The following is a 24,983-nucleotide window of genomic DNA, read 5'->3' on the forward strand; positions in this document are numbered from 1 at the left end:
TTGTGGAGACACTGTCAAGCTTGGACATGTGTGTACAGGTGTGATTCACCCGCACACAAGGGTCATGACTTAGGGTCATGACTTAGACCCACCCCCGTTTCAGAAAGGAGGGGGTATAGAAAAGGTTTCAATTCCAGGGAGCAGAAGGCTTTAGTGGTCTTCTCCTCCCCAGACAACCTCTTTAAAAGAGATTGTCCAGTGAAAATCTTTTTCTTTTAAGTCCACTGGTGTCAGAAAGTTATATAGATTTGTAATTTACTTCTATTTAAAAATCTCAAGTCTTTCCATACTTGTCAGCTGCTATATGTAATGCAGGAAATGTTGTTTTATTTTCAATCTGACACAGTGCTCTCTGCTGCCACCTCTGTCCGAGACAGGAACTGTCCAGAGCGGGAGAGGTTCTGTCTCGGCCAGAGATGTCAGCAGAGAGCACTGTGTCTGAATGAAAATAAAACATTTCCTGCAGCTGACAAGTAGAAGACTTGAGATTTTTTTTTATAGAAGTAAATTACAAATTTGTATAACTTTCTGACACCAGTTGATTTGAAAGGAAATAGTTTTTTGCTGGATAACCCCTTCAACATCGGAACCCGCAAGTAGGGCATGGGATGAACTCTTTCTTCAATGTTACATACTAAACCACTGCAATATACAGAAATGAGAAAGACAAAGATATGATCCTGCAAATTTATTAATGTAATTAAATATATAAACATTAGATTTATGTGCATAGTTGATATTATTACATAAAAAGTACAATTACTTAGAAGACCACCCATACTAAAATGTACCATCAACCACAAACAGTGGTTAGCATTAGAGATGCATTAAAGGGGTTATCCAGTGCTACAAAAACATGGCCACTTTCTTTCAGAGACAACACAACTCTTATCTCCCGTTCAGGAGCAGTTTGCAATTAAGCTCCATTCACTTCAATGGAACTGAGCAGCAAAACCCCACCCAAGCTGGAGACGAGAGTGGGGCTGTCTCTGAAAGAAAGTGGCCATGCTTTTGTAGCATTGGTTAACCCCTTTAAAGGAGAAGTCCGGCCTCAGTTTTTTGTTTTTTTTTCTTTAAATGGCAGGGCACAGGGGGAAAACAACAAACGGCACTAACATACCTCTCCCCATGCCAGCAATTTGCAATGTGACCACCTCCAGGACCCCTGCTGAGCTCTGGGATCTCCTGTTCTGTTGACATCACAACCCGGCTGATTGACAGCCCACTCAGCCAGCCAGTGACTGGGATGGAACGCCGCTCCACTCACTGATTGGCTAAGCAGGCTGTCCATCAGCCAGGCCAGGAATTTTCCCTGGGGGGAAATGGCTTCCAGCGGGGGCCCCGGACCTGCTGGCACAGCGATTTGAAGGTACGGAAGAGGTAGATAGTAGAGATGAGCGAACCGGGTTCGGGTTTGAGTCGATCCGAACCCGACGTTCGGTATTTGATTAGCTGGGGCTGCTGAACTTGGATAAAGCTCTAAGGTTGTCTGGAAAACATGGATACAGCCAATGACTATATCCATAATTTCCACATAGCCTTAGGGCTTTATCCAAGTTCAGCAGCCACCGCTAATCAAATGCCGAAAGTTCGGGTTTGGGTTTGCTCGAGGTTCGCTCATCTCTAGTAGATAGATGTTCCCTATGATTCCCCCCCGCCAAATTTTAAAATAAAATTTAAGATAGAAAACATCCTTGTGTATGGTAACATGGGCAGAAAAAAGTGGGGGTGTTGTCCATTGCAACCACAGCACCAGAAAACTGGTTGGCATCTTCACTGCATTAATATAAGCAGTGAAAAACCAAAAAAAATGGCGGCTTCCACTGCATGTAGATGGGGTACACCTTACACGGACATGGTGTTCCGGTACATTGTCACAGTGCTGCGGCATTCTAGATAGAACGCATAATAACGTGAGCAGGCATAACAAGGGAACAAAAAAAGAAAAGTGTTACATATTTAGTGAAAACAGATTGTCAAAACATATTTTAGAATCATCCATAAAACAATGAAGACGTATTTCCATATACAACGAAGGAGATGGCATCCTAGTATTTACACTGAATTATAACACACATAATGTATCGGTACAAACGCTCTGATCGGTTTCAATGGTTACATGTCATAACAAACAGTATATAAAACGTAATTGCACTGCAATTAAATGGTGCGTCCAAGGATTTGTCAACTAAAAACATACAAATATTCATGTACATGGAATCAGTGCATCATCCGCTAGTATCTGAGGTAAGAGCGGAAGCAAAATCATTATCCTACTACAGCCGAGAAAATGGAGGCAAATGTGTGTCCGAAAGAATGGTGAGATGAGAACAAAAATGTATACAATTTATAGTCATGTGATGTGGAGTGTACGAGCCTGTCATTTCCCTTTAAGTAAGATGCATCGCCATCCTGCAACTTTAACCAATTAGATATGTTTCTGGTTTCTAGGGATCCTCTAAGCCAGAGGGGGTCAAACTCATGGCTGTCCAGCTTTTAAAAAGTTGCAAAGCTACAATTCCCATCAGGCCTGGAAAGCCAACATTTATGTTAACACTTTAAGCCCCCCCCCCACCTACCGAAAAGGGCACAGGTGAAAATGAGGATGATCAAAAATGGATAACCATTCTGATGACTTTTTATGTCATCCTTTCTATTCACTTCCTTTATTATTTATATGGACTCTCCTACGCGTAGGCTTCTTAGAACCTGTTTGGGATTGGGGCATGGGCGCCATTATATATTATATTATGCTTTTGTGACCACTAACTTAGACAAGTTAATCGGTCCTATCAAAATTGGTGCTACAAGGGCAACTTTACTACTCAAATGTGTGGGTCACCAGTGGTAAACTTGAGCTACAAAATTTAGAGTTACAGGTACATGTGATATCCCAAAATCTACCAAGTTTTACTCTCTTTTAAAAACTTTTGACTGTCGTAGAGACATATCAAAAATTTAGATTGGCTGAGTGAGCTGTGAATAGTGCTCAGCCAAGTGCTTCTCTCATCATCTATGTCCTCGCTGCAGGAGATAGATTCTATAGAAAGTCTTATGAAGTCTCTCAGCTCATTCAAGTGATCGGTGGTGGGGGGGGTTTAAATAACAGTAAAACTGTAAGGGTATGTGCACACTGTGGAAAAGTGACGGAAATTCTGTTGCGGAATCCGCTGCTCGCGGACTGTGGCGGGTGCATGCTTCTCCGCCTGTGTCACAGACTCCATTCTATGTATTGGCGGATTCCAATGTCCGTCCAAAGGATGACGACGGAATCCGCCCATGCACAGAATGGAGTCTATGACACGCGCAGATTCCTCTCAACTCTATAAGATAGGGGATAACAAGCAAATTGCTGAGGGTCTGACCACTGGGACCTCCACCAATTCTCAGAATGGAGACATAACTTCTTGCAATGAATGGAGCTTCACTGCATTCTACTCTCTATGGGGCACTGAAATACATGAAATTGAGAGAATGAGAATGAAGGAAGCGCGATCACGGTGGCCACGCAGATGGTGTGAGCACTCCATTCCCGGCAGGGACCATGGTGTCTTGCTTTTCAGGATTAATGGGAGTCCCAGTGGTCAGAAACCCCAGAAATCATCTTGTTACCCCCTCTCCGTAGGGCTAGGTGATGGAAATATACCTTTAAGACAATAAATCCCAAAGCTCTATCTATTCTACTCAAAATAGGCAAAAACCCTTTGTTCATTTAAGCCCAAAGTAAAACCTTACAATGGTGGACAACCTCTATGGACTAGGTAATTATTATTACAGTTATGCAGTTAATTGCCAAATGGGAAGCTCTAGGATAAAACCACTAGCGGGCAGGTAAGTATAGTAAAAAACATTATTAGAATTCAGACACTCTGCTGACAATGCATAGCTAGTAGGGTTAGGCCCGAAACAGATTAGGCAAAAACGTTTTAAAAAAATCTGGGATTAAGATTCTTTAGTAGTTATTCCCTAAAACTGGAATTACTCCGCACATTCTGTAACCTGTAAATAGACAACAAACTGTCCAATGCCAAAATCTTATATATAAGCCACTCCTGTAGGTTCATCAATGGGCGACACACAATGTAACATTGCCTTTGCCATCTGTAGTGTAGATATACAAGTGCTATAGTGTTAGTTACTTTAAACCTAGATATGATATCTATAAATCCCATCTTATTGTCTTCGTGTCGAGATGTGCCTGGGTGCCTCCAGCTATTTTGTAGTTTCCTCTACATACTGTACATTTTGCTTTATAGTGCAGTTAAAACAATCTTTAGTGTTAATTAAAGAGTTGATGAAGATTTTTTTATTACACTGTAGATCATTGTATAAACAGATCTATATACATCAATGGCAAGAAGCCTGAAGAAGTGCAAGGAATTGCTTGATCAGCCCATAGACTCCAGAGCTGACCTGTAATGTGTAAGGCTAGCGCAGTACGCAGCCATACCTGACGCAGCTGGATTGGCATTTTAGTAGTAGCATATATTTTATCTATGTCAGCAACTTTATATAAAACTCAGACATTTTCCACAGTAGACGCTCTCTGGCTGAGGCTCTGTTCTTCACTCTTTTTCCAGGGTTTTCAAATGCTTCTAAAATTGCCATGGGATGTTACTTACTCCCTACTCCTCGCTGGTGCTGAGGTAATATAGTGTTGGTCTTTATTGCAGCAGGTTTGCGGGGTTGGCCTGCTTAGCCAATTAGAGACAACAGCAATGTCCCGCCTCAGCCCCTGATTGGCTAAGCAGGCCTGTGACATTATGTCCCAAAACCAGGAAGCTTGTTAGCTTGCTACAACAAAGACCGCAGCTGTGTGGCCACAGCACCTACAGGGAAGCAAAGGAGGCAAGTCTATGCATTTTTTTTTCATTTCTCACCTCTCCGATCACTATATAAAATAATAACTTTTCCCAGATAACTTTTTAAGTCTAATAGAGGAGTGTATTAGAAAAAAGACAATACTCCAAACATGGCAGGAACTTGACAAAACACCAAAAACAAAAAGCATTGCATATGTTGACCTTACATATTTGCTACAATTTCGGCTGCATTGCAAACTACTGTGTGTAATCCCAACCTTAAAAGGGTTAAACAGGCTTTTGCCTATACTTCGGAGCAACCATGTCCATGTATCTCCGGACTCTTTAGGCCTGCATCCAACTTCTTCAGTGCCGAACGATCGGACTTGATCATGCTCGAGTTGCGCTCATCTCTATTGATGGAATATCAGGATAAAAGCCTAGATATCCCCTTTAAGCTTGCCATAAATAAGAAAGCAACTCAACAATAAAAAGGAAGGCTTGCATAACCAATGGAACACTTAAAAAAATGGTTGTCTATGCTAACTTTACAGAATTAAATCAACTCAACCAGTTACACAACTAAGTTATTCTTACCACCCACGGTGTAGCCATCCATACTATGTTGTGAGTATTGCCCTAGGACTCTAAAATACTCTATTTAGTAGCATTACCATATATTACTTTCTTACATTAGAGTTATGGCAATCAATACCAATATTATTCAATTTCTTAATTTCTTATGCCTTTGTAATCCAGTTATTTTCACCACTACCACCATTTCTCATTGGATTAATCTTACACAAGCATTGTGTACTCTAAGCAATCTTAAATCGGCACTGTCACTTTAGAAAACCTTTGACATGTTGTCAAAGACATGTCAAAAGTTTTGATTGATCGGGGTCGGAGTGTCCACACTTTGATAAATCTGGGCCTTAGTGTTTTGAAAAGTAAAATAATCTATCCATCCTATACTGAGCTCCATACTATCCTCCCTTCTCCGCTGTGAGTCTCTGTTCACATTTTTGTGTTTCTGTGCGCTGCGATGACCGCCGAAGGGTCAAATGAGAAAAATTAAAAAATTTTGCTACAAAATTTTGGAGAAAGCATTTAATGTGTTTGTGGCTAAATGTGAATTTTAAAAGTCAATGGAGACAGGAGAGGGTGAATATCTTTATGACCCAATAAAATGGAAAATCTAAATTTAACGTGAAAAAACCCCCAGAACTATTCGGTGAATTTATAATTCGGGACCAATAACCAATGCTGGCAGTCCTTATACTGTAGCTTGTCAAAAGAACATGGTGAACGTGTCAGGATCTGTCAGCATGGCTGTGCTGTGTGTGATTCCAAGCATTCCTACATGTATGAAAGTAGAATAAGGTTTTATTGCCTAGTGTATTCAGTTACGGGATTCTATCAGATTGGCGGCAATAGTGTCCTCCCTATATCGGAGGGAATCCGTCATTCACTAAATAACCCCCAGCTAGACCTGTCTGTGCACATGTTAGCAGTAGTAAGTGTTCAGTGACGGGCGTCTTCCACATTTTCATCATCTTCTTACTGACCAGCCCGTGGTCACTCCACGCTACAGACATCTGCTCCGCAATCATTCAATGTGCCAAAATACATTGTGCTATATGAAGTGTCCTCTCGAGATGGAAAGTTAGAGAAGTTCCATGGAAGCGCGGCGGGTTCATCGTAGAAACATGATGTCTTTGTAGTTTTTTTTATACAGAAAGGCACACTTGTTTCCGTTCTCAGCCAGTACCATGGCTGCTGTAGTCAAAAACTCCTTTCTTGAAGAAAGGTGAGAACTCGCAGATGGTATGCTTGGAAAGGGTCAGGCTGACCTTATCGATATGCAGCGGCGATGTTGGAGACTTCAGCATCACGGAGAAAAAGTTCCGGAGGTATTTCTGAGAAGGGGGGGAAAAAAAAAAAATGTTATGTTAAAAAATTAAACGTACATAAAATTCAGAAATAGTATTATTTTTTGCAAAAAAGAAATTGAAAAATGCCTGAGCTAATAAGTAGTTGTGCCCAAAAAAAAGCTTCTCAAGACATATAGTGAACATCGGCCTTCAGCTTTACTTTACAAGGCATCTTGGCATTAAATTATTATTGGCTGGTAGACACACTCTTGGGTCCATCGGGCATGTATTTATTGAAATTTTAATGGGTTTTTAAGGGTCAAGAACATGTTGTAGATGAATGTCTCATAGTGCTGGATCAGTTAAATCAGCACATTCTAGCTGGCACTCCTACAGTAAAACATTAAGTCATTTATTTCTTAAGGAAGTTAAACCACAGGTAGAAAAATGTTCTCCCAGTGTATAGAATTAAAGGGGTTATCCAGAATCAGAATAACAGCAGTTACTTTCTAACAAAACTAGCGCCACCCCTGTCACCAGGTTGTGTGTGGTATTATGATTCAGCTCCATTTATGTTAATAGAACTGAGCTGCAAAACCCAACACTCAAACTGAGGACAAGGGTGGTGCTGTTCCTGGAAGCAATCAGCTGTGTTTTCCTATTTCTGGATAACTTCTTTAAGGTTGCACAAGAAGACAAATTGGAAAGCAGAGTAGTTTTCTGACCTTAAACCCTGGTGGTGGATAGAGATGAGAGATAGAGATCGAAAACCGGAAAAAGTTCGGTTCTATCGAACTCGAACCTTGTCGAACCTTCCGCATTTGATTCCCGATGCCTTCCTGTTCCGTGGGGAAGGAGGAGACAACCCTGTTACCGACTGGAATTCCGGGATACAGCCTATTACCTAGGCTGTATCCCAGAATTACAGGCAGTACTCGGCTGTCTCCTCCTTCCCCACGGAATAATGGGAAGGCATCAGGAATCAAATGCGTAATGTTTGACAAGGTTTGAGTTCGATAGAACCTAACTTTTTCTGGTGTTTGATCATCTCTAGTAGTTGAAGCATTTCTTATACTTTTGAGTTGAAGGATTCCTATTCTAAAGTTATAGTATAAACAATTCATCAGAGACTGAGATCCGTGGAAGATGGAGGCCAAGTCAACACCTTGAGGACAGTTTGAAAATTTCCCAGCCCCTCATGCTGCCTTTGCTGGTTCACCATCTTTCAATAGCACATCCTAATGTTACTGTATCTATTCCCCAGGTAAGTAATAAGCATGAACCCTGATGTCTATATGGTTTGTGATTTATCAAACCCAGCTACCTTTTATCAACTGCTTCATGGTCTAGTTCTGAAGCTCATGTGCACATTACAGGCACTGGTAGTGGTGGATAGAGATGATCGAACATCGGGAAATGTCCGGTTCAATCGAACTCGAACCTTCTTGAACCTTCAGCATTTGATTTCCAATGCCTTCCCGTTCTGTGTTGAAGGTGGAGACAGCCCGGGTACCACTTGGAAAACAGGGATACAGCCTAGGTAATAGTCCAGGCGGTACTCCGGCTGTCATTTCCTGATGTTCGATCATCTCTAGTGGTGGACAGAGTCAAGCCTGAAGTTACTCAGCTCTTTACGCAGCAAGCAATTCTGACACCTTTCTATAATAGCCAGTATTAAATGGGTTGTCTGGTGGTCGGCCATTTTTTATATATCAATAAATATGTTATCCTTACCTGTCCATGCTCCCTCAGTGTCACCGGTGTCCCCTGCTGACTGGAGAGCCTCCATTCAATAGTGAAAGCCCGCTTAGCCAATCACTGGCTGCAGGGCTGTCCCAACTCAACCAGTGATTGGCTTGGCGGGCTGTCACTTCCTGTTTCGGAGGTGGAGGCTCTGCAGTCAGCGACACCAGAGCAGGACACAGAGGGAGCACGAATAAATAAGGATAACATGTTCAATGTTTTATATACACCAGCTGCAATATATTAAAAGCCGACCATTTTTCCTGTTTATAACACATTTAACACATACAGGATCAGAAAAACCTAACTGCTGGATACGTGCACACTACTGAACGGCGACGGAAAAACCCATTGCGCATTTCGCAGCTCACACGTCTCCAACAGTGTCATAGACTCCATTGTATGCACGGGCGGATTCCGTTGCCCGTCCAAAGAATGAACAGGTTCATTCTTTGGACGGACGACGGAATCCGCCCCCTGCATAGAATGGAGTCTATGACACAGGCGGAGACACGTGCGGCCGACAGAGTCCGCGAGTGGGTGCGAGCTGCGGAATGAGCAACGGGTTTTCTGTCGCCATTGCGTAGTGTGCAGGTAACAACTCGGCTCCATTAACTTCGATGGAACTGAGCTGCAATACCACATACAAACAGAGGACAAGAGTGGCACGGTTTCTGTTAGTAGGCAGCTATGTTTCTTCCAGGATAACCCCTTTAACTTTAGGAACTGACTGTTGAGTTGCTTCCTAACATATCCCACTCCTATCACATGATAGTCCCTGGTATTCACTTCACCTGTCGGTGGTGATGTTACGGCCGATGATGTCCTAACAGTTCCCTCGATAAGATACATACTGCCAAATATCCGCAGTAATAACATCTGTGTCCATTTTTTATGTCATGTGGGGCCATTACAAAGTCTGTAAATTACTGAAGAGGTTGAGGTTCTGCCCGGATTAAGCAATTTGCCCTTTTTAAGTCCAAACACTGTGTAAATATCCAGGGAGGCCCAACTAGCGATGGATCAATCCATGCGAGCACTAATAAAAACAAGTCATGTCACAGCTATTCACAATTGACAACAAAGGAATTGAATTTACCAGGCAGCCCGGGCCAGCAGTGACAGCTTGTCATCTTTTGGAATGGCATTGGCAAGCAGCTACCAAAGTGTTTGACATGAATCATCCTTAAAACCCTTTGCCCAGAAAAAAGCAGAATGACTGATAAGTTTGAATTATGAAAGACACAAGAACGGCCTTGGCCTAGAGTCTGGGACCAGCTAATTGCTGAATATTTTCCGGAGCGGCTTCTTTACTTCTGTTCCCAGTGTTATAGGATAAAGCTGCAACAGTGAATAAACCTCAGAGCTGAATTTTACAGTATAAAAGTCTATATAAATTTCTTGTATAGGCCTTGAGATGAACGGCTACTGTTGTTTCAAACACTTTCGCTCCATGTGTTTTCTAACAAATAACTTCATTTACCAGAAATGACTCCTTTTCCCAGAAAACCAAAGCACTAAAGTCTTGGCCACTAGTTGTCTCACTTTCCTGCAATCTGCTGTTTACTGCCTGTTGTTAGGGAAAATTAAAGGGGTTATCCAGCGCTACAAAAAGATGGCCACTTTTTCCTCTCTATTGTCTCCAGATTGGGTGGGGTTTGGGACTCAGTTCCATTGAAGTAAATGAAGCTTAATTGCAAACCACACCTGACCTGGAGACTAGAGAGGGTGGAAAGCAGCCATGTTTTTGTAGTGCTGGATAACCCCTTTAAAGGAGAAGTCTCATGAAAGTGCAGGCTGATGGGGACAGGAAAATAATAAAGAACTAAACTCACTCGTCCTCGTGCCGCTGATGGGCCACTCCTGGCAGTTGTCTGTCAGCTGGAAAACGGGCAGTCACATACTTGGTTTCACCAGCTGAAACGTCACAGCCCAGCTGAGTGATCGCCCACTCTGTGTCCCGCCCCAGTCACTGATTGGCTGGGTGGGAAATCCCTCAGCTGGGGTCATGGCGTTACAGCTAGAAGAGTTTCAAGTCAACGGCTGATGTGAACAGGACCCAGGACCAGCGCATTGGAGGCATGGGGACAGGAGAGCTCAGGTCTTTATTTTCCTGCCCCCACCAGCCTGCCTGCAGTTTTTGCCCTTTCATGGGACTTCTATTTTAATCTCCAGAACCAGATAACCAACACAGAACAGAAGTATTTGGCCCTCACGTTCCTTTCCAGATAGGATAACCCCTTGCCCAAATATCATGCCACATTGACAAGCCTCAGGCATGGCATCTGGACATGTTCTGCCACAATTACTTAATCATATCACATCACAACTTATATACATACCCACTACTAAATGAAAGTAACCCTGACACATCTAGAAATTCTTTTTCACCAATTGCGCCCCCCGGAAACTGGAGACAGGCCATTTCACAATTGATACATATCACGCTTCTTGTGCCTCTACGTTGCATTTTTAAAAATCGGCAATTACTTAATGTCCCCGACATCCAGATGGTCATAACACAAGTAAAGTTAGTTTTGGAGCAGATGAAGTGGACGCTAAGAGGCACAATGAGTCGCATACCAAACGCTTCTTCCACAAATGGAAATTTTTTATTCTCACACATTATGACACTCAAGCCATATATGATATTGTCCGCCCATTTAGTTGTACTGGCTGGTATACTGCGGAAGCTCTAAAGAATATACCAGCAATGAAGTAGGAGACAGCACATCCAGGGATAAAGTTGAAAAAACGTATTTAATGACACACCAGTGCGCGACGTTTCGGCTGAATAAGCCTTTCTCAAGCAGTGATACAATACAATGCAAGCTAGGTAGTATTTATACACAAATGAAGTGAATATTAATCAAGTAATTAGTGTCATATAATCATAGCAAATGTACAAATTCAATACAATCGTGAAAACATAATTCATAAATACACACTCAACTGAGTAAAGTGAACATACATACATGTAATACATGAAGTTGATCATGGCACAAATAAGGATCAACCGGTGTAACGTGTACACACAGTGTTAATTGGCACAAAAACCACAGATGTGCAGAGTACCCCAAATAATTAATAAACAAAAAGGAGGAGCGAATATCCATCAACATACCAGGTGGCGGGATCCCGGACCAGAGCGCCGAATGCGGAAGTCGCCCCGACATGGCGTCACATCAGCGCGACTCGAGCCGAATCACGTGACCAAGCCTGCATCACGTGACCCGAGTGACGGGTCGGCGAACGCATCACGTGACCTAAGCCTACATCACATGATCGGAATCACCAGACCCGCGAGTGCGCATGCGTATGAGCCCGTCGGAGCTAGATCCACATCTAGCAGCATTCTAGCCCAAAGTAGCCATATTAAAAAAATGGGCAAAAACGCCCAAAAGGGAAAGTATACATAAACTGATCAAGAATATATAAAGAGCCTGGACTGGAGCTACCAAAAGTCAAATAAAATAAATTATCTAATGACTAAGGAAGGGAAAGGATAATAATCAAAATGTTATTATTCCTTAGTCATTAGATAATTTATTTTATTTGACTTTTGGTAGCTCCAGTCCAGGCTCTTTATATATTCTTGATCAGTTTATGTATACTTTCCCTTTTGGGCGTTTTTGCCCATTTTTAATATGGCTACTTTGGGCTAGAATGCTGCTAGATGTGGATCTAGCTCCGACGGGCTCATACGCATGCGCACTCGCGGGTCTGGTGATTCCGATCATGTGATGTAGGCTTAGGTCACGTGATGCGTTCGCCGACCCGTCACTCGGGTCACGTGATGCAGGCTTGGTCACGTGATTCGGCTCGAGTCGCGCTGATGTGACGCCATGTCGGGGCGACTTCCGCATTCGGCGCTCTGGTCCGGGATCCCGCCACCTGGTATGTTGATGGATATTCGCTCCTCCTTTTTGTTTATTAATTATTTGGGGTACTCTGCACATCTGTGGTTTTTGTGCCAATTAACACTGTGTGTACACGTTACACCGGTTGATCCTTATTTGTGCCATGATCAACTTCATGTATTACATGTATGTATGTTCACTTTACTCAGTTGAGTGTGTATTTATGAATTATGTTTTCACGATTGTATTGAATTTGTACATTTGCTATGATTATATGACACTAATTACTTGATTAATATTCACTTCATTTGTGTATAAATACTACCTAGCTTGCATTGTATTGTATCACTGCTTGAGAAAGGCTTATTCAGCCGAAACGTCGCGCACTGGTGTGTCATTAAATATGTTTTTTCAACTTTATCCCTGGACGTGCTGTCTCCTACTTCATTGCTGGATTTTTCACCACCCTGGGCCAGGGTGGAGAGACGGGCACCCACCTCAACAATACTGGGTTTGTGCTGTTGTACAATTCTTTGCTTAAAGAATATACCAGGCGCTCTACAATTGCTGTCAATTTAATAAAAACACAAGAAGTGGAGGCAAAGCTTATTGGGGCTGATTTACTAATATGTTCTAGTCAGAAAATTTTTATCCATTTTCCCTGTCGGTTTAGTTTTCCGACATATTTACTAAAGGTGTGCAAAACAAACTAACAAACCCGTCAAAAACGGACACAACCAACATCATACGGCTTTAATCTGACGCATTGTTAGTAAAAGAGGCCCATTGTGTTGTATGTACAGGTGAGAGCCGGGACTGTGTGCATGCAAACTAAACCTGTTTCTTCTAGAGGGTTTACACTGTGTCTGAAGACATAAAGAGGCACAAGGAGAGTCGCATACCAAACGCTTCTTCCACAAATGGAAAATATTTATTCTCACGCATTATGAAACTCAAGTCATATATGATATTGTCCGCCCATTTAGATGTACTGGCTGTTATACTATGGAAGCTCTAAAGAATATACTAGGCGCTATATAATTACTGTGAATTTAATAAAAAAATGTTTTTAAAAAAAAAGTGGGGGCAAAGCTTCCGACATATTTACTAAAGGTGTGCAAAACAACCTAATAAACCCATCAAAAACTGACACAACCAACAGCATATGGCTTTATTCTGACACATTGTTAGTAAAAGAGGGCCATTGTGTTGTATGTACAGGTGAGAGCCGGGACTGTATGCATGCGAACTAAGCCTGTTACTTCTAGAGGGTTTACACTGTGTCTGAAAGGTAAATCAAGGCTTCCCGCTCATGTCTAACCACCCATAAAGTATAAGAAGAAGAATGAGAAAACTCTCTGGGGCTTAATACCAGCAGTTAGAGCATTAACATCAACTTGTCTGTTCTGCCACTAATAAAACCATGCCTCCAAAGGCACATACAGGCACACTCGCACAGCTCTGGGAGTCGGGTCGTGACATCACCATGTTATCCAGGAAGTGGCATCACCATGTTATCCAGGAAGTGACATCCCCATGTTATCCAGGAATTGACATCACCATGTTATCCAGGAAGTGACATTACCATGTTATCCAGGAAGTGACATCACCATGTTATCCAGGAAGTGACATTACCATGTTATCCAGGAAGTGACATCACCATGTTATCCAGGAAGTGACATTACCATGTTATCCAGGAAGTGACATCACCATGTTATCCAGGAAGTGAAGGGAAAAAAGCCATTTATAAGCATTTCCCGTAATAAGTGTATATTGGTGATTTATATACTTTTGGAGGTCAGTACAATACTTCAATACATTTTTTTGCCAGACTTCCCCTTTAAGAGGTTAAAGGGGTTATCCAGGGTTAAATACCAGCTGCCACTTTCATTGAAATGGAGTGGAGTTGTAATATAAGCAATTATGGTTTTCAAATACAGGAAAGCCCCTTAAATAGGCAGAACAGCAGCGCCCACGCTTTATTCTAGACATCATTGAGAGTCTATGATCTATAAGTCTCAACATATTTGAATGGTCTGCAAAAGTGGAAAAAAACATTGAGGCCTAGAATATGTCACCGGCAAGCAGCAACGCATGTATAAGGACAAGTGGGAAATAACAGGCTGTCTGTGAGCGGGAGCGTCTGTGGGAAAACATCTATAATTTAATGTTTTATGCTTTGTATGGTGAATGCTAACAGATCTTTATACCGTACAGAAGCAAACACTTCATCTCTACACTGCTGGGGAATATCGACTGGTCCTTTGTACAAATAAGCGCACGCATCTTCTGTATTATTCCATTTACTTCACACGTTATCCTCCAGGGCTCCAGATTCAGGTAAAGACACAAAACATTACTTTTTTTTTTTTGCTATTGACAGATTTTATATTCCGATTCTAGCGATATAAGAGAAATGTAACCTAATTCATTCCTGTCTGACTGCAGCTACAGTGATCACCAATGCAGACTAACAGGTTAGAGGAGAATATTATCGGCTACAATTCAGTGACTGATTCTATATTATACAGCAGTGATATATTATGGCTCCATTCCCGGGATGCTATCATGTGTGTCAGTGCGGGAACATATGGCAGGCACTGGGGAGTACAGCAGCAAACAACATACAACGCAGACACAACTCTGCTACATAGAAAGACAGAAGAGTGTCAGCAGAAAAAGACCACCTGGTTCATCTAGTCCGCCCTTGTATTATTATCTTAATTTAGATATGTTTATCCCAGACAGGTTTACATTCACTTGCTGTAGATTTACCACCCAAATCTGCTGGAAGTTTGTTCCAAGTATCTACTACTCTTTTAGTAAAGTTATATGTTTTCATGTTGCTTCTGGTCTTACCCACAACTAATCTCAGCCAACCACAAATCCACTGAACTTAATCCAGGGATTCACAAACTTCTCCATCAAATCTTTATGTTGGAATCCAGGTAGGAAAAATCTATGGCACCACCTTCATCCAGCAAATAGTAAACGACTGCACAACCAGAACAATCAGTACGTAGCATAATAAAAAAAATGCTGTGGTCAGTCAGTCGACAGTCCAGTGTAAATGCTGCAGTCACTCCACAGTCTAGTCAGGGGCGGATTAACTTTACCATGGGCCCCTGGCTGTACACCAAGCTTTGGCCCCTCTAACCCACTGTAACTATGGCGGCACTAGCTTTAGTCTTTTTCCTCCATAATGCAGCCCGTAAAGGACCTGTGGTGACATCGTTGTCACATGATAAGGTCCTTTAGTATGTTCTCTAATGTTGCTGCATTGTCTCCTGGTTGCAGTTTTGCCCTGATTTGTGCAAAATTGCGGTAAAAAGCAGCGATTGTTATGTAAATCATGGCAAAACTGTAGCCTGGAGATAATACACCACTGAAAGTATAAGACTGTTTGGGGGGCCATGGGCCCCCAAGGAGCTCAGGGCCCCGGGCCTAGTCTAGTGTAAACATTGCAGTCACTCCACAGTCTAGTGTAAATGCTGCAGTGACTCCACAGTCTAGTGTAAACGCTGCAGTCACTCCACAGTCTAGTGTAAACGCTGCAGTCACTCCACAGTCTAGTGTAAATGCTGACTCCACAGTATAGTGTAAATGCTGCAGTCACTCCACAGTATAGTGTAAATGCTGCAGTCACTCCACAGTCTAGTGTAAATGCTGCAGTCACTCCACAGTATAGTGTAAACGCTGCAGTCACTCCACAGACTAGTGTAAATGCTGCAGTCACTCCACAGTCTAGTGTAAACACTGCAGTCACTCCACAGTCTAGTGTAAACACTGCAGTCACTCCACAGTCTAGTGTAAACGCTGCAGTCACTCCACAGTATAGTGTAAATGCTGCAGTGACTCCACAGTCTAGTGTAAATGCTGCAGTCACTCCACAGTCTAGTGTAAACGCTGCAGTCACTCCACAGTCTAGTGTAAACACTGCAGTCACTCCACAGTCTAGTGTAAACACTGCAGTCACACCACAGTATAGTGTAAATGCTGCAGTCACTCCACAGTATAGTGTAAATGCTGCAGTCACTACAGTCTAGTGTAAACGCTGCAGTCACTCCACAGACTAGTGTAAACGCTGCAGTCACTCCATAGTCTAGTGTAAACGCTGCAGTCACTCCAGTCTAGTGTAAACACTGCAGTCACACCACAGTCTAGTGTAAATGCTGCAGTCACTCCACAGTCTAGTGTAAATGCTGCAGTCACTCCACAGTCTAGTGTAAACGCTGCAGTCACTCCATAGTCTAGTGTAAATGCTGCAGTCACTCCACAGTCTAGTGTAAACACTGCAGTCACTCCACAGTCTAGTGTAAATGCTGCAGTCACTCCATAGTGTAGTGTAAATGCTGCAGTCACTCCATAGTGTAGTGTAAATGCTGCAGTCACTCCATAGTGTAGTGTAAATGCTGCAGTCACTCCATAGTGTAGTGTAAATGCTGCAGTCACTCCATAGTGTAGTGTAAATGCTGCAGTCACTCCATAGTGTAGTGTAAATGCTGCAGTCACTCCATAGTGTAGTGTAAACGCTAAAGTCAATTAACCCTCTAGTATAAATGCTGCACCCAGCTCTCAGTCTAGCGTAGACTCGGCAGTCAGTTCATAATCTAGACTAAAATCTACAGCTGCTCACACCACAGTCTACTGAAAATGCTGGAACCAGTCAGTCCATAGTCTACTTTACACTAGGGTACACTACAGAATTTGGCAAGCAATATCGCTTAGCTCCTAAATTGTCATGCTTAGAAACCAATGTATGAGCCAATATATGGTCACACATCTAGGCTACAATGTCTTTTATGTCTTAAAAGATCATTTTGACTGTATAAATCATGGCTGTCATCATGAAATAACTGTTGTTTGGACTCAAAATGGCGGCCATCCTAAAAGATGTCTTACCTTCCTCCTCAGCGTTGTCCCGTGCTGTTAGTTGGGGTACACTCAGCTCCGGAGCACTGCTGCCTCATCCGACCCACCCCTTCTACTGATAATCAATGGGGGGGGGGGGTAGGCCAGATGATGCAGCAGTGCCCCGAGCGGTGCTCCGGAGCGGAGTTCACACCGACTATCAGCACCAGACTGGTGCCAGGGAGGAAGGTAACACACATACCTTCATCCTCAGCGTCCCCAGCGCTATAGGGGTCTATCAGCCGGTTAAATATGTCTAATGTGCTGATAGTTCCCCTTTAAACAATAATATAAAGAAAAGCACGGGGGATTAGTCCGAATAAACACATAAAGAAGAAAGAAAATCTATTATAAATGGATATCTGCATCGAATTCACATAGCTGTTTGCTTTTTGATCTCCTGGGGTGGATAAAGCCGGTTGTTTAGTTATGTGGGCAGCCAAGCACAATGATAGATATGGGAATGCTCTGAAACGCTCTAAAAAGGCAGACAAGAAGAGACAGTTGTCAGCCGGGCTGGGTGACCCCCCTGACATTGCAATTGAGATCATTAGGAGTTTACTGAAGAGGCTGAAATGAGCGGGGAGCCATTCAATCGTTGAGATGTGCGAGAAAAGTAGAGCATGCAGCCACGCTTCAGTCTGCCCGGCATTAAGCTAACTTGTTATTGATTCTTGATTTTAGAAAAGCCACTCGCCAGAGCTTTCCAGCCTAATTTAATTTCCCCCAGATACGTGATATAGGACACTACAGAATTCTCAAATACTAAAATCTTTCCGAGGCTTGAAGTTTTTTTTATTTTTTTTATTGCTCTATTTTTCTCGGATCCACGTCTCTTTAGTGATAATTGACCAACTTAATCGCTGACGTACGCAAATCGACCTAATGATTACTTCCAAGATTGTTTAACCATATAATCTTGGGTCTGGATATATACGGCTCGACATAAAGCATCAAGTCAAGTGGAGGCAAAGGCTATTATAAAATAGTCGGCTTCTTCTAACAGGTCTTCAGGGCCAATATAGGTAATCTGACAACCCCCGATAGTCCTGCAGGTTATGGCTGGAATAGTAATAATAGGGTCACACTTCTCTAGACAGGTGTTTAGAACAGTGATGGCCAAATAATAGATTGTAAGCTAGCGGTAAACCTCAGGGTGTGTATGTAGTGTATGGTAGGAGACCTCAGCAGCAGGGAAACGGCTAACTCGTAGGGTTTTAGTGTGTTGCCTTAAAGGTGAACTGGATAGTAATTTGTAAGGTTTCACCAGGATGTAGTTTTGAGGGTCTCAAAAATGTCATAACATATAATATACCCTTCAGTACAAAGCCTCTATGAAGAGTATATAACTGTAGAGTTCGTGCAATAACTAAACACTCCAGGTTTGTTTTGCCCATTCACCACCACAATTCCTGCAGTGTAATCTGATTCATCCCAGCTCTGCTGTATCCATACATTTTTGTACTTTAACTGACCAGCACTTTGACCTCCAGGACATTACATAGCTTTATGTGACTCAGGGCCCCACCCTGCCCAGCTTGATGTGTATGCTGCTTTTTATGCTATCTTTATGGTATCATCAGTTTAGACAGCTAACTGTTGGGATCCGGCCAGATGGATACGTTGATCTGAGGAAAATTACAGTGATGAGACCCCCTTCTCTGTACAAAGCCATAGGCTTCATGGGAAAATATCTGCATATTTAGAGGTTCTAGATTCTAGCTCAAAAGTTACTTCTTTCCAAACGGCCGTATTCTAAGTCAGGCCGTCAAACACATTTAATTGTTTTTATTAAAGTATTGTATTGCCCCCCAAAAGTCATACAAATCACCAATATACTCTTATTACAGGAAATGCTTATAAAGTGCTTTTTACCCTTCACTTACTACTGCAAGGCTTCACTTCCTGGATAACATGGTGACGTCACTTCCTGTAACATGGTGATGTCACTTCCTGGATAAAATGGTGATGTCACGACCTGACTCCCAGAGCTGTGCGGGCTGTGGCTGCTGGAGAGGATGATGACACTGAGGGACACAGGGCACTGGAGGGACACTGAGCATCCTTATACTTACTGGTATAAGTATACTTATTTGTAATATGGGCATAGATTTCTAATAAAAGTGAGTGGGGCTACTTGTGAATAATTCACATAACCCACCTTCCATCAGTACAGAACATGTACAGGTCACTTCTGTAGGACATCTGTAAATTAAAGGGGTAGTGCGGCGCTAAACAATTATTCACTAAATAACACACATTACAAAGTTATACAACTTTGTAATGTACTGTATGTTATGTTAGTGAATCGCCCCCCCTTCCCTGTGTTTCCCCCCACCCACACCAGACCCGTAAGTGTAGTGCTCTATACATACCTGCCTCTTGCCGACCCCCGTCCGCCATCTTGTGCCAATGATGTCATCTTCGGACGGAAGGACGGCCGAACCGCTCCGACCGTCCCTAGTGCCGGACGCTCTCTGCCGCGTCATCAGCTGCTCAGCCTGGACACTTCCGGCCCAGCTGCTCAGCCCAGACACTTCCGGGTCTGGTGTGGGTGGGGGGAAACCAGGGAAGGGGGCGATTCACTAACATAACATACATTACAAAGTTGTGTAACTTTGTAATGTGTGATATTTAGTAAATAATGGTTTAGCGCCGCACTACCCCTTTAACCAACAAGGAAGACATCAAGTAATCGTCCTATTATGTCGCTGGGGTATGGTTCCACTACAGTAAATGTTTTCTGAGCACTAGTTAGTGATGTCTTATGGGGTACACAGTAAGGGTCCTATTACATGGGTCGACCACGGCCCAATCATTTTAGTAAACGAGTGCCGATCTGCTAGATCGGTGCTCATTTACTGGACCTTTTAGATGGCTTGATATTCGGGCAGTAATGGCTGCATGGACATAGTTAGCCCAGACACCTGATACCTTAACTCTTCCCGCTCCCGGTCTTCTCTCCTGTGCTCCGCAGCTTACCGATCCCGGCGGCCGCAGCGCCTGAGCGGCCTGTCAGCTGATCACTGACCAGGAGCGGAGCGAGGTAAGGTATAAGATGTGTCGGCAATCGTTGGATATCGCTACATGTAATAGCAATGCATGGTCATCACCTGTCGGTCGATTTTAAGTCCAAACCTAAACCAACGATCAGTCGATGATCGCATCATCGGTTGATCGTTATTTCTATTACACGGAGCGATAATCGGCTTAATCGGCCCCATTTGGCCAATTATGGCTCTGTGTATAATAGGGCCCTAACTATAGTGCCAAAAGGATATCCTGGATTTCTAGGTGTATTTATAATTGAATTTACCATCTTCCCTGGATTCCTAGGTTGAAGGCGTAGGACTAGAAAGGACTTCATTAACAGAAAAGTAGTAAAACCTCACGTCATTAGGAATAAAAGCCGTCTTCTATAAGCACATAGAAAGGCTGGATGTACAATTGCCTCCAAAGATATATTAGGCTTTTATGCGCTTAGCGCTACAATAAAAATGTATCCTACAGCAAAACAAATCAGCAGTTATTCAAATCCAACATCATTCAGCCATATAGTGACTGCTGGTACAAGATCATTCTCCGACAATGCCTGTGTTGATTGAAGGGGTTGTTTAATCTGACCTGTTACTTTGTATCATTCAACAATGTAATTACTGCATACCATTATGCTATGATTTACCAGGCTGTTATATCATGAACTCTGGGTTCCTTTGATTATATACATCACCCGATTCCATTTTCAGCATTAGTTTAAACATGTATGTTAAGAACAATCACCATATCCTTTCTTAAAGGGGAAGTCCCACAAACACTAAAATCGGCAGGCAGATGGGGGAGGGGGGCTGGAGAAAGAACAAGTAAACTCACCCCTCCTCGTGCCTCAAAGCGCCACTCCCTGGTCTCGTTCACAGCAGCCGGGGTCCTGCAGCTCTGCTAGCTGCAACATCACGACCCCAGCTGAGTGATTGCCCGCTCAGCCGATCAGTGATCAGCAGATCAGGTTGCTGCTGGAATAGCCAGGTACATGACGTATCCGGTTTCAAGCAGAAGATGACAGCCGGCGGTTGTCAGTTGTTTGTTTAAAGGGACACTTAAAGGTTCTTAATAAAAAATAAAAAAGAAGTCTGGCATCTCCCCCCAAAAAAACCAACAGCTATTCAGTACAAAATAGCAAACAGAACGGCACAGTAAGGCCTAATTCACACATCCGTGTTCTGTCCGCAATTGTGGACAGAACATGAAACCAATGTTATCCTATGGCCGCGATCCATGTCACAAAAAAACATGTTGTAATGCGGACCGTTTTTTTGTGGCATGGATCGCTGGGGTAATGATTTGTGAACGTAGTGGTCCGTGAAGCATGGAGCACTACGGATGCACATACGGTAGTGCAGTCCGCGGCCATGGACTGCACTACGGGTGTGTGAATGTGGCCTAAAGGTTCCTTTTAGGAGCAGACTCCTCACTGGCATATGAAGTGAGGAGTCAGGTGCAGTCAGGTGAAAAAAACATGCAGCACTCACCAATTCAACTTCAAAAACTGTGTTCCTTTTATTCCATAAAAGCAAGGCTATAGCAGGTTAGATGCCAGCATCCAACCTGCTATAGCCTTGCTTTTATGGAATAAAAAGGAACACAGTTTTTGAAGTTAAAGTGGTGAGTGCCGCATGTTTCTTTATAGAGTGTAAAAAAAACAACTATTGCTGGCATGTCAGAACAGATGCATTGGTGCTCCCCTGTCTTTGTGGTTTTAGCACAGTGAGCAGTGATCGCCTCCAGGTAACCTCCTTAACCCTATGTACTGTATATAAAAATATACCGTACACGGGGTAGCAGGACCCTTAAATATAGTGCTGTGCAGCCCTCGATCAAAGCAGGTGATCGGGGTGGGGATCCCAGCACCAACATTGGTGGCAGCAGGTGGGTCCATGTTACCCCTTACTGCCGCCACTCAAAAGAATTAGATAAAAAAACGATAAATTTATATTAATAAAGTTACATTACAAAGAAATATAGCGTAAAGCAATGTATTGTAAAAAAAAAAAAAAAAAAAAAAAGCAATGTAAAAAAAAAAAAGGCACTGCTTCTATTATTACAGTAAGGCTTGTTTCTAGTGTGGACAGGGCACACAGCTGCAGAATATTTCCCCTTCATCTATAGCAGTAGGCTGTGTGAGTGATACTGGTGCCTTATACTTATAAGTACAATGTACCAATACCCTCCCCCCCCCCCGTTACATAGAGAGGTCCTCTTAAACCCATTATACCAATGCTCATAGTATGACACCAGAGCTCGGTGTAAGGGATCACACACGACCTCAGAAATGCCCTGTATAATTAACCTGTCATGGCGGAAAATAAAGCAAACATGGTACATTAAATCACTGTTAAAAAAAAAAAAAAAAAAGAGAAATTCCACACCAGTCTTCTTTCCTTTATTCTGCGCACTGTGCCTGAAGACAAGTAATTAATCTCACCATTCATGTTTTTGAAGCAATTTATGAGAAATGTATTGGTGCCTGCCTGGGAAGTGACACTTTTTTTTTGAGGCACCAAAAAGCCGACTCTCGCGTCTTATCTCTGTCACATTGCGGGGGGGAAGGCAGTTGTGCTTTCTCTGACTGCTGCGGATTGACAGCTTTTTAACAACAGAGGGTTTCAGGCTTAGTGGAAATACATATATTAATGCCATGCTGTCTGCGGCAAATGGAGAACACAGGCGTTCCTTGCCGGGCCGTGTGCTGGATAATGTGGCTGCTTTGCTATAGGAATAATAGGTTCTTTGTGCTAATTAATTTGAAAACTTAATAACAAAAGGAGAGGAGCCGGCGACGTTACACGAGACGGGACCCGAAAACTATTACATTTCCCTGCTTCTATTGTTATGTGACGGCACAAAAAACCACTTGTTCTCCTTTTATTATAACTTTATATTGCTCATTGGGGGAGGACTGTCCAGTGTACGGAAAAATGCAATCTGTTATACAAAAAAAAAATATATACTAGTCCATACCACCCCAACTAAGGTCAAAAGGGCAGTCTCCACTGGGTACATGGGGGACTATGGTTACAATAGGCACACATGTCAGAAACTTTTACAAAGAATACACTAAGGGCCCTATTACACAGGATGATTATCGTGCGGAAAATCGTTATATCGTTCACATTCAAACCGTTCAGTGTATTTGCAGGCAAGGATCGAAAAATCGTTCAAATGCCGGTGATCGATCATTTAGATCTGATCCTAAAATCATCGATAAGCGTTTGCTAATCTTCACTAATTGTTCAGTGTAATACCTCATTGTTCATTCTTTTGCTGCAGCTTGTTGTATATTTTCAGGCCCCGCCCCCTCCAGAGGAGGTGGCGGCGGCCTGAAGTTACAGCGGCGGCCAGAGGATTGGAAAAGCAGATAGCGGATCACAAGCAGCGTGGCTGGTAAGTATTGACTGCAGCTTGTTATCTGGAAACTGACAGCACGAATATATACATATCCCAGACCCCAATATACACATATCCGTACTGTCAGTTTCCCTTTATTTTTCTCAGCTGCACAAGCACCTGTTTACACAGGAAGATGTGCGGCCGATAAAGCTGGATTTTAAAGCAGGCTCAAAAGATGCGATCAGCCGATAATCGGCCATAATAATTGACACGATCATTATTTTGTCGGCCGTAGCAAACAGCCGCCGCCGTTCAATACATTGTGTGAAACAACGGCCAATGTCTGCAATGACGTCAAAGCAAATCATCAACCGTTCTTTTCATAAAAATTAAGTTGTGTGAACATAGTCTTATGGAGAGAAAGTATAGCCATGTGCATAAGTCACTATGTAAACTAGTGAGGCTATTCAACACGTAATCCCTACCATCCAAGCATATACATAGTTAATACAATATTCCACTTGCTGGCCTCTATGTATCTGAACTGTATGGCTCAATCGTAAGGGTGCATTCTATATGGTCAGTTGTGGAGTAAAAGAACGGACGCCTGTAAAATCTACACTTTCCCTTCCGTGATATATCTGTCATCTGGATGGATCTTTAGAACAGAGTATATTTTTTTAAAGAAACTTCCATTGTAGCAAACAAACAGAACTATTATTTGACTCTGACATTCTAATTATGTTCTACATAAACCCCGGCTCTGCACCACAGTAAATAACAAAAATAACAAACTCTACAACACATTTTCCTTCAAGATAACAGTCTTGTAAATTCTATTCCCATCTAATATTCATTTTGGTGTCTCGTGTGACATTTACAATGTTTGCGGTGACTTATGTCAATTTAGTTCCCGTCAACTGTCTTTTCCAATGGGGGGGGGGATAGCCGATTGTAATTCAACCTGCCTGCCATTAAAAATCAGCAATGCGTTCACCGTGTCAGCGTAAAAAAAAAATAAAAAAAAGAAGAGTATTACGCCACCGCCGGAAAAGTATAAAGATATATCATACTGTGATGGTGCATAAACCAAGATTCATTGCTGGGGATATACAAGTCAACACCTCAGGTTGGTGAATTAGAAACAAATCAGTGTCGGAATAGTTTACGGAGAAAACATTAAATGAGAGACTGGAAGGATCCAAATTGATTTTCTTGTCTCTGTATTAAAAGCAGACGGACAGCGAGGATAGATCAAAGTGAGATGTGCCTTTCTTTCTTTACAAATGTAATTTCAGATAATGTTTCCCTTTCTAACTAACACAGTGAAAGTTTTCCGGTCCCTTTGCCAAACTCTTTGCTCTGTCATCTCCTTTGACGCTTGTTGAGTTGACCATGAAAGCGAGTTT

At 42.6% G+C, this 24,983-nt stretch overlaps 1 protein-coding gene across 1 annotated transcript in view; it reads right to left on the reverse strand.

The window, feature by feature from the left end:
* Positions 1–673: 673 nt before the first annotated feature.
* Positions 674–24,983, reverse strand: part of KIF16B (kinesin family member 16B) — a 244,720-nt gene continuing 220,410 nt past the window's right edge. The window contains exon 26 of the mRNA XM_069955207.1: positions 674–6,721. Within this exon, the coding sequence (XP_069811308.1) occupies positions 6,563–6,721 (159 nt within the window). The 3' untranslated portion in view covers positions 674–6,562. The remainder of the gene's footprint in view (positions 6,722–24,983) is intronic.

Source organism: Dendropsophus ebraccatus, chromosome 15, assembly GCF_027789765.1.
Source record: "Dendropsophus ebraccatus isolate aDenEbr1 chromosome 15, aDenEbr1.pat, whole genome shotgun sequence".
In the NCBI taxonomy this organism is placed as follows: Eukaryota; Metazoa; Chordata; class Amphibia; order Anura; family Hylidae; genus Dendropsophus; species Dendropsophus ebraccatus.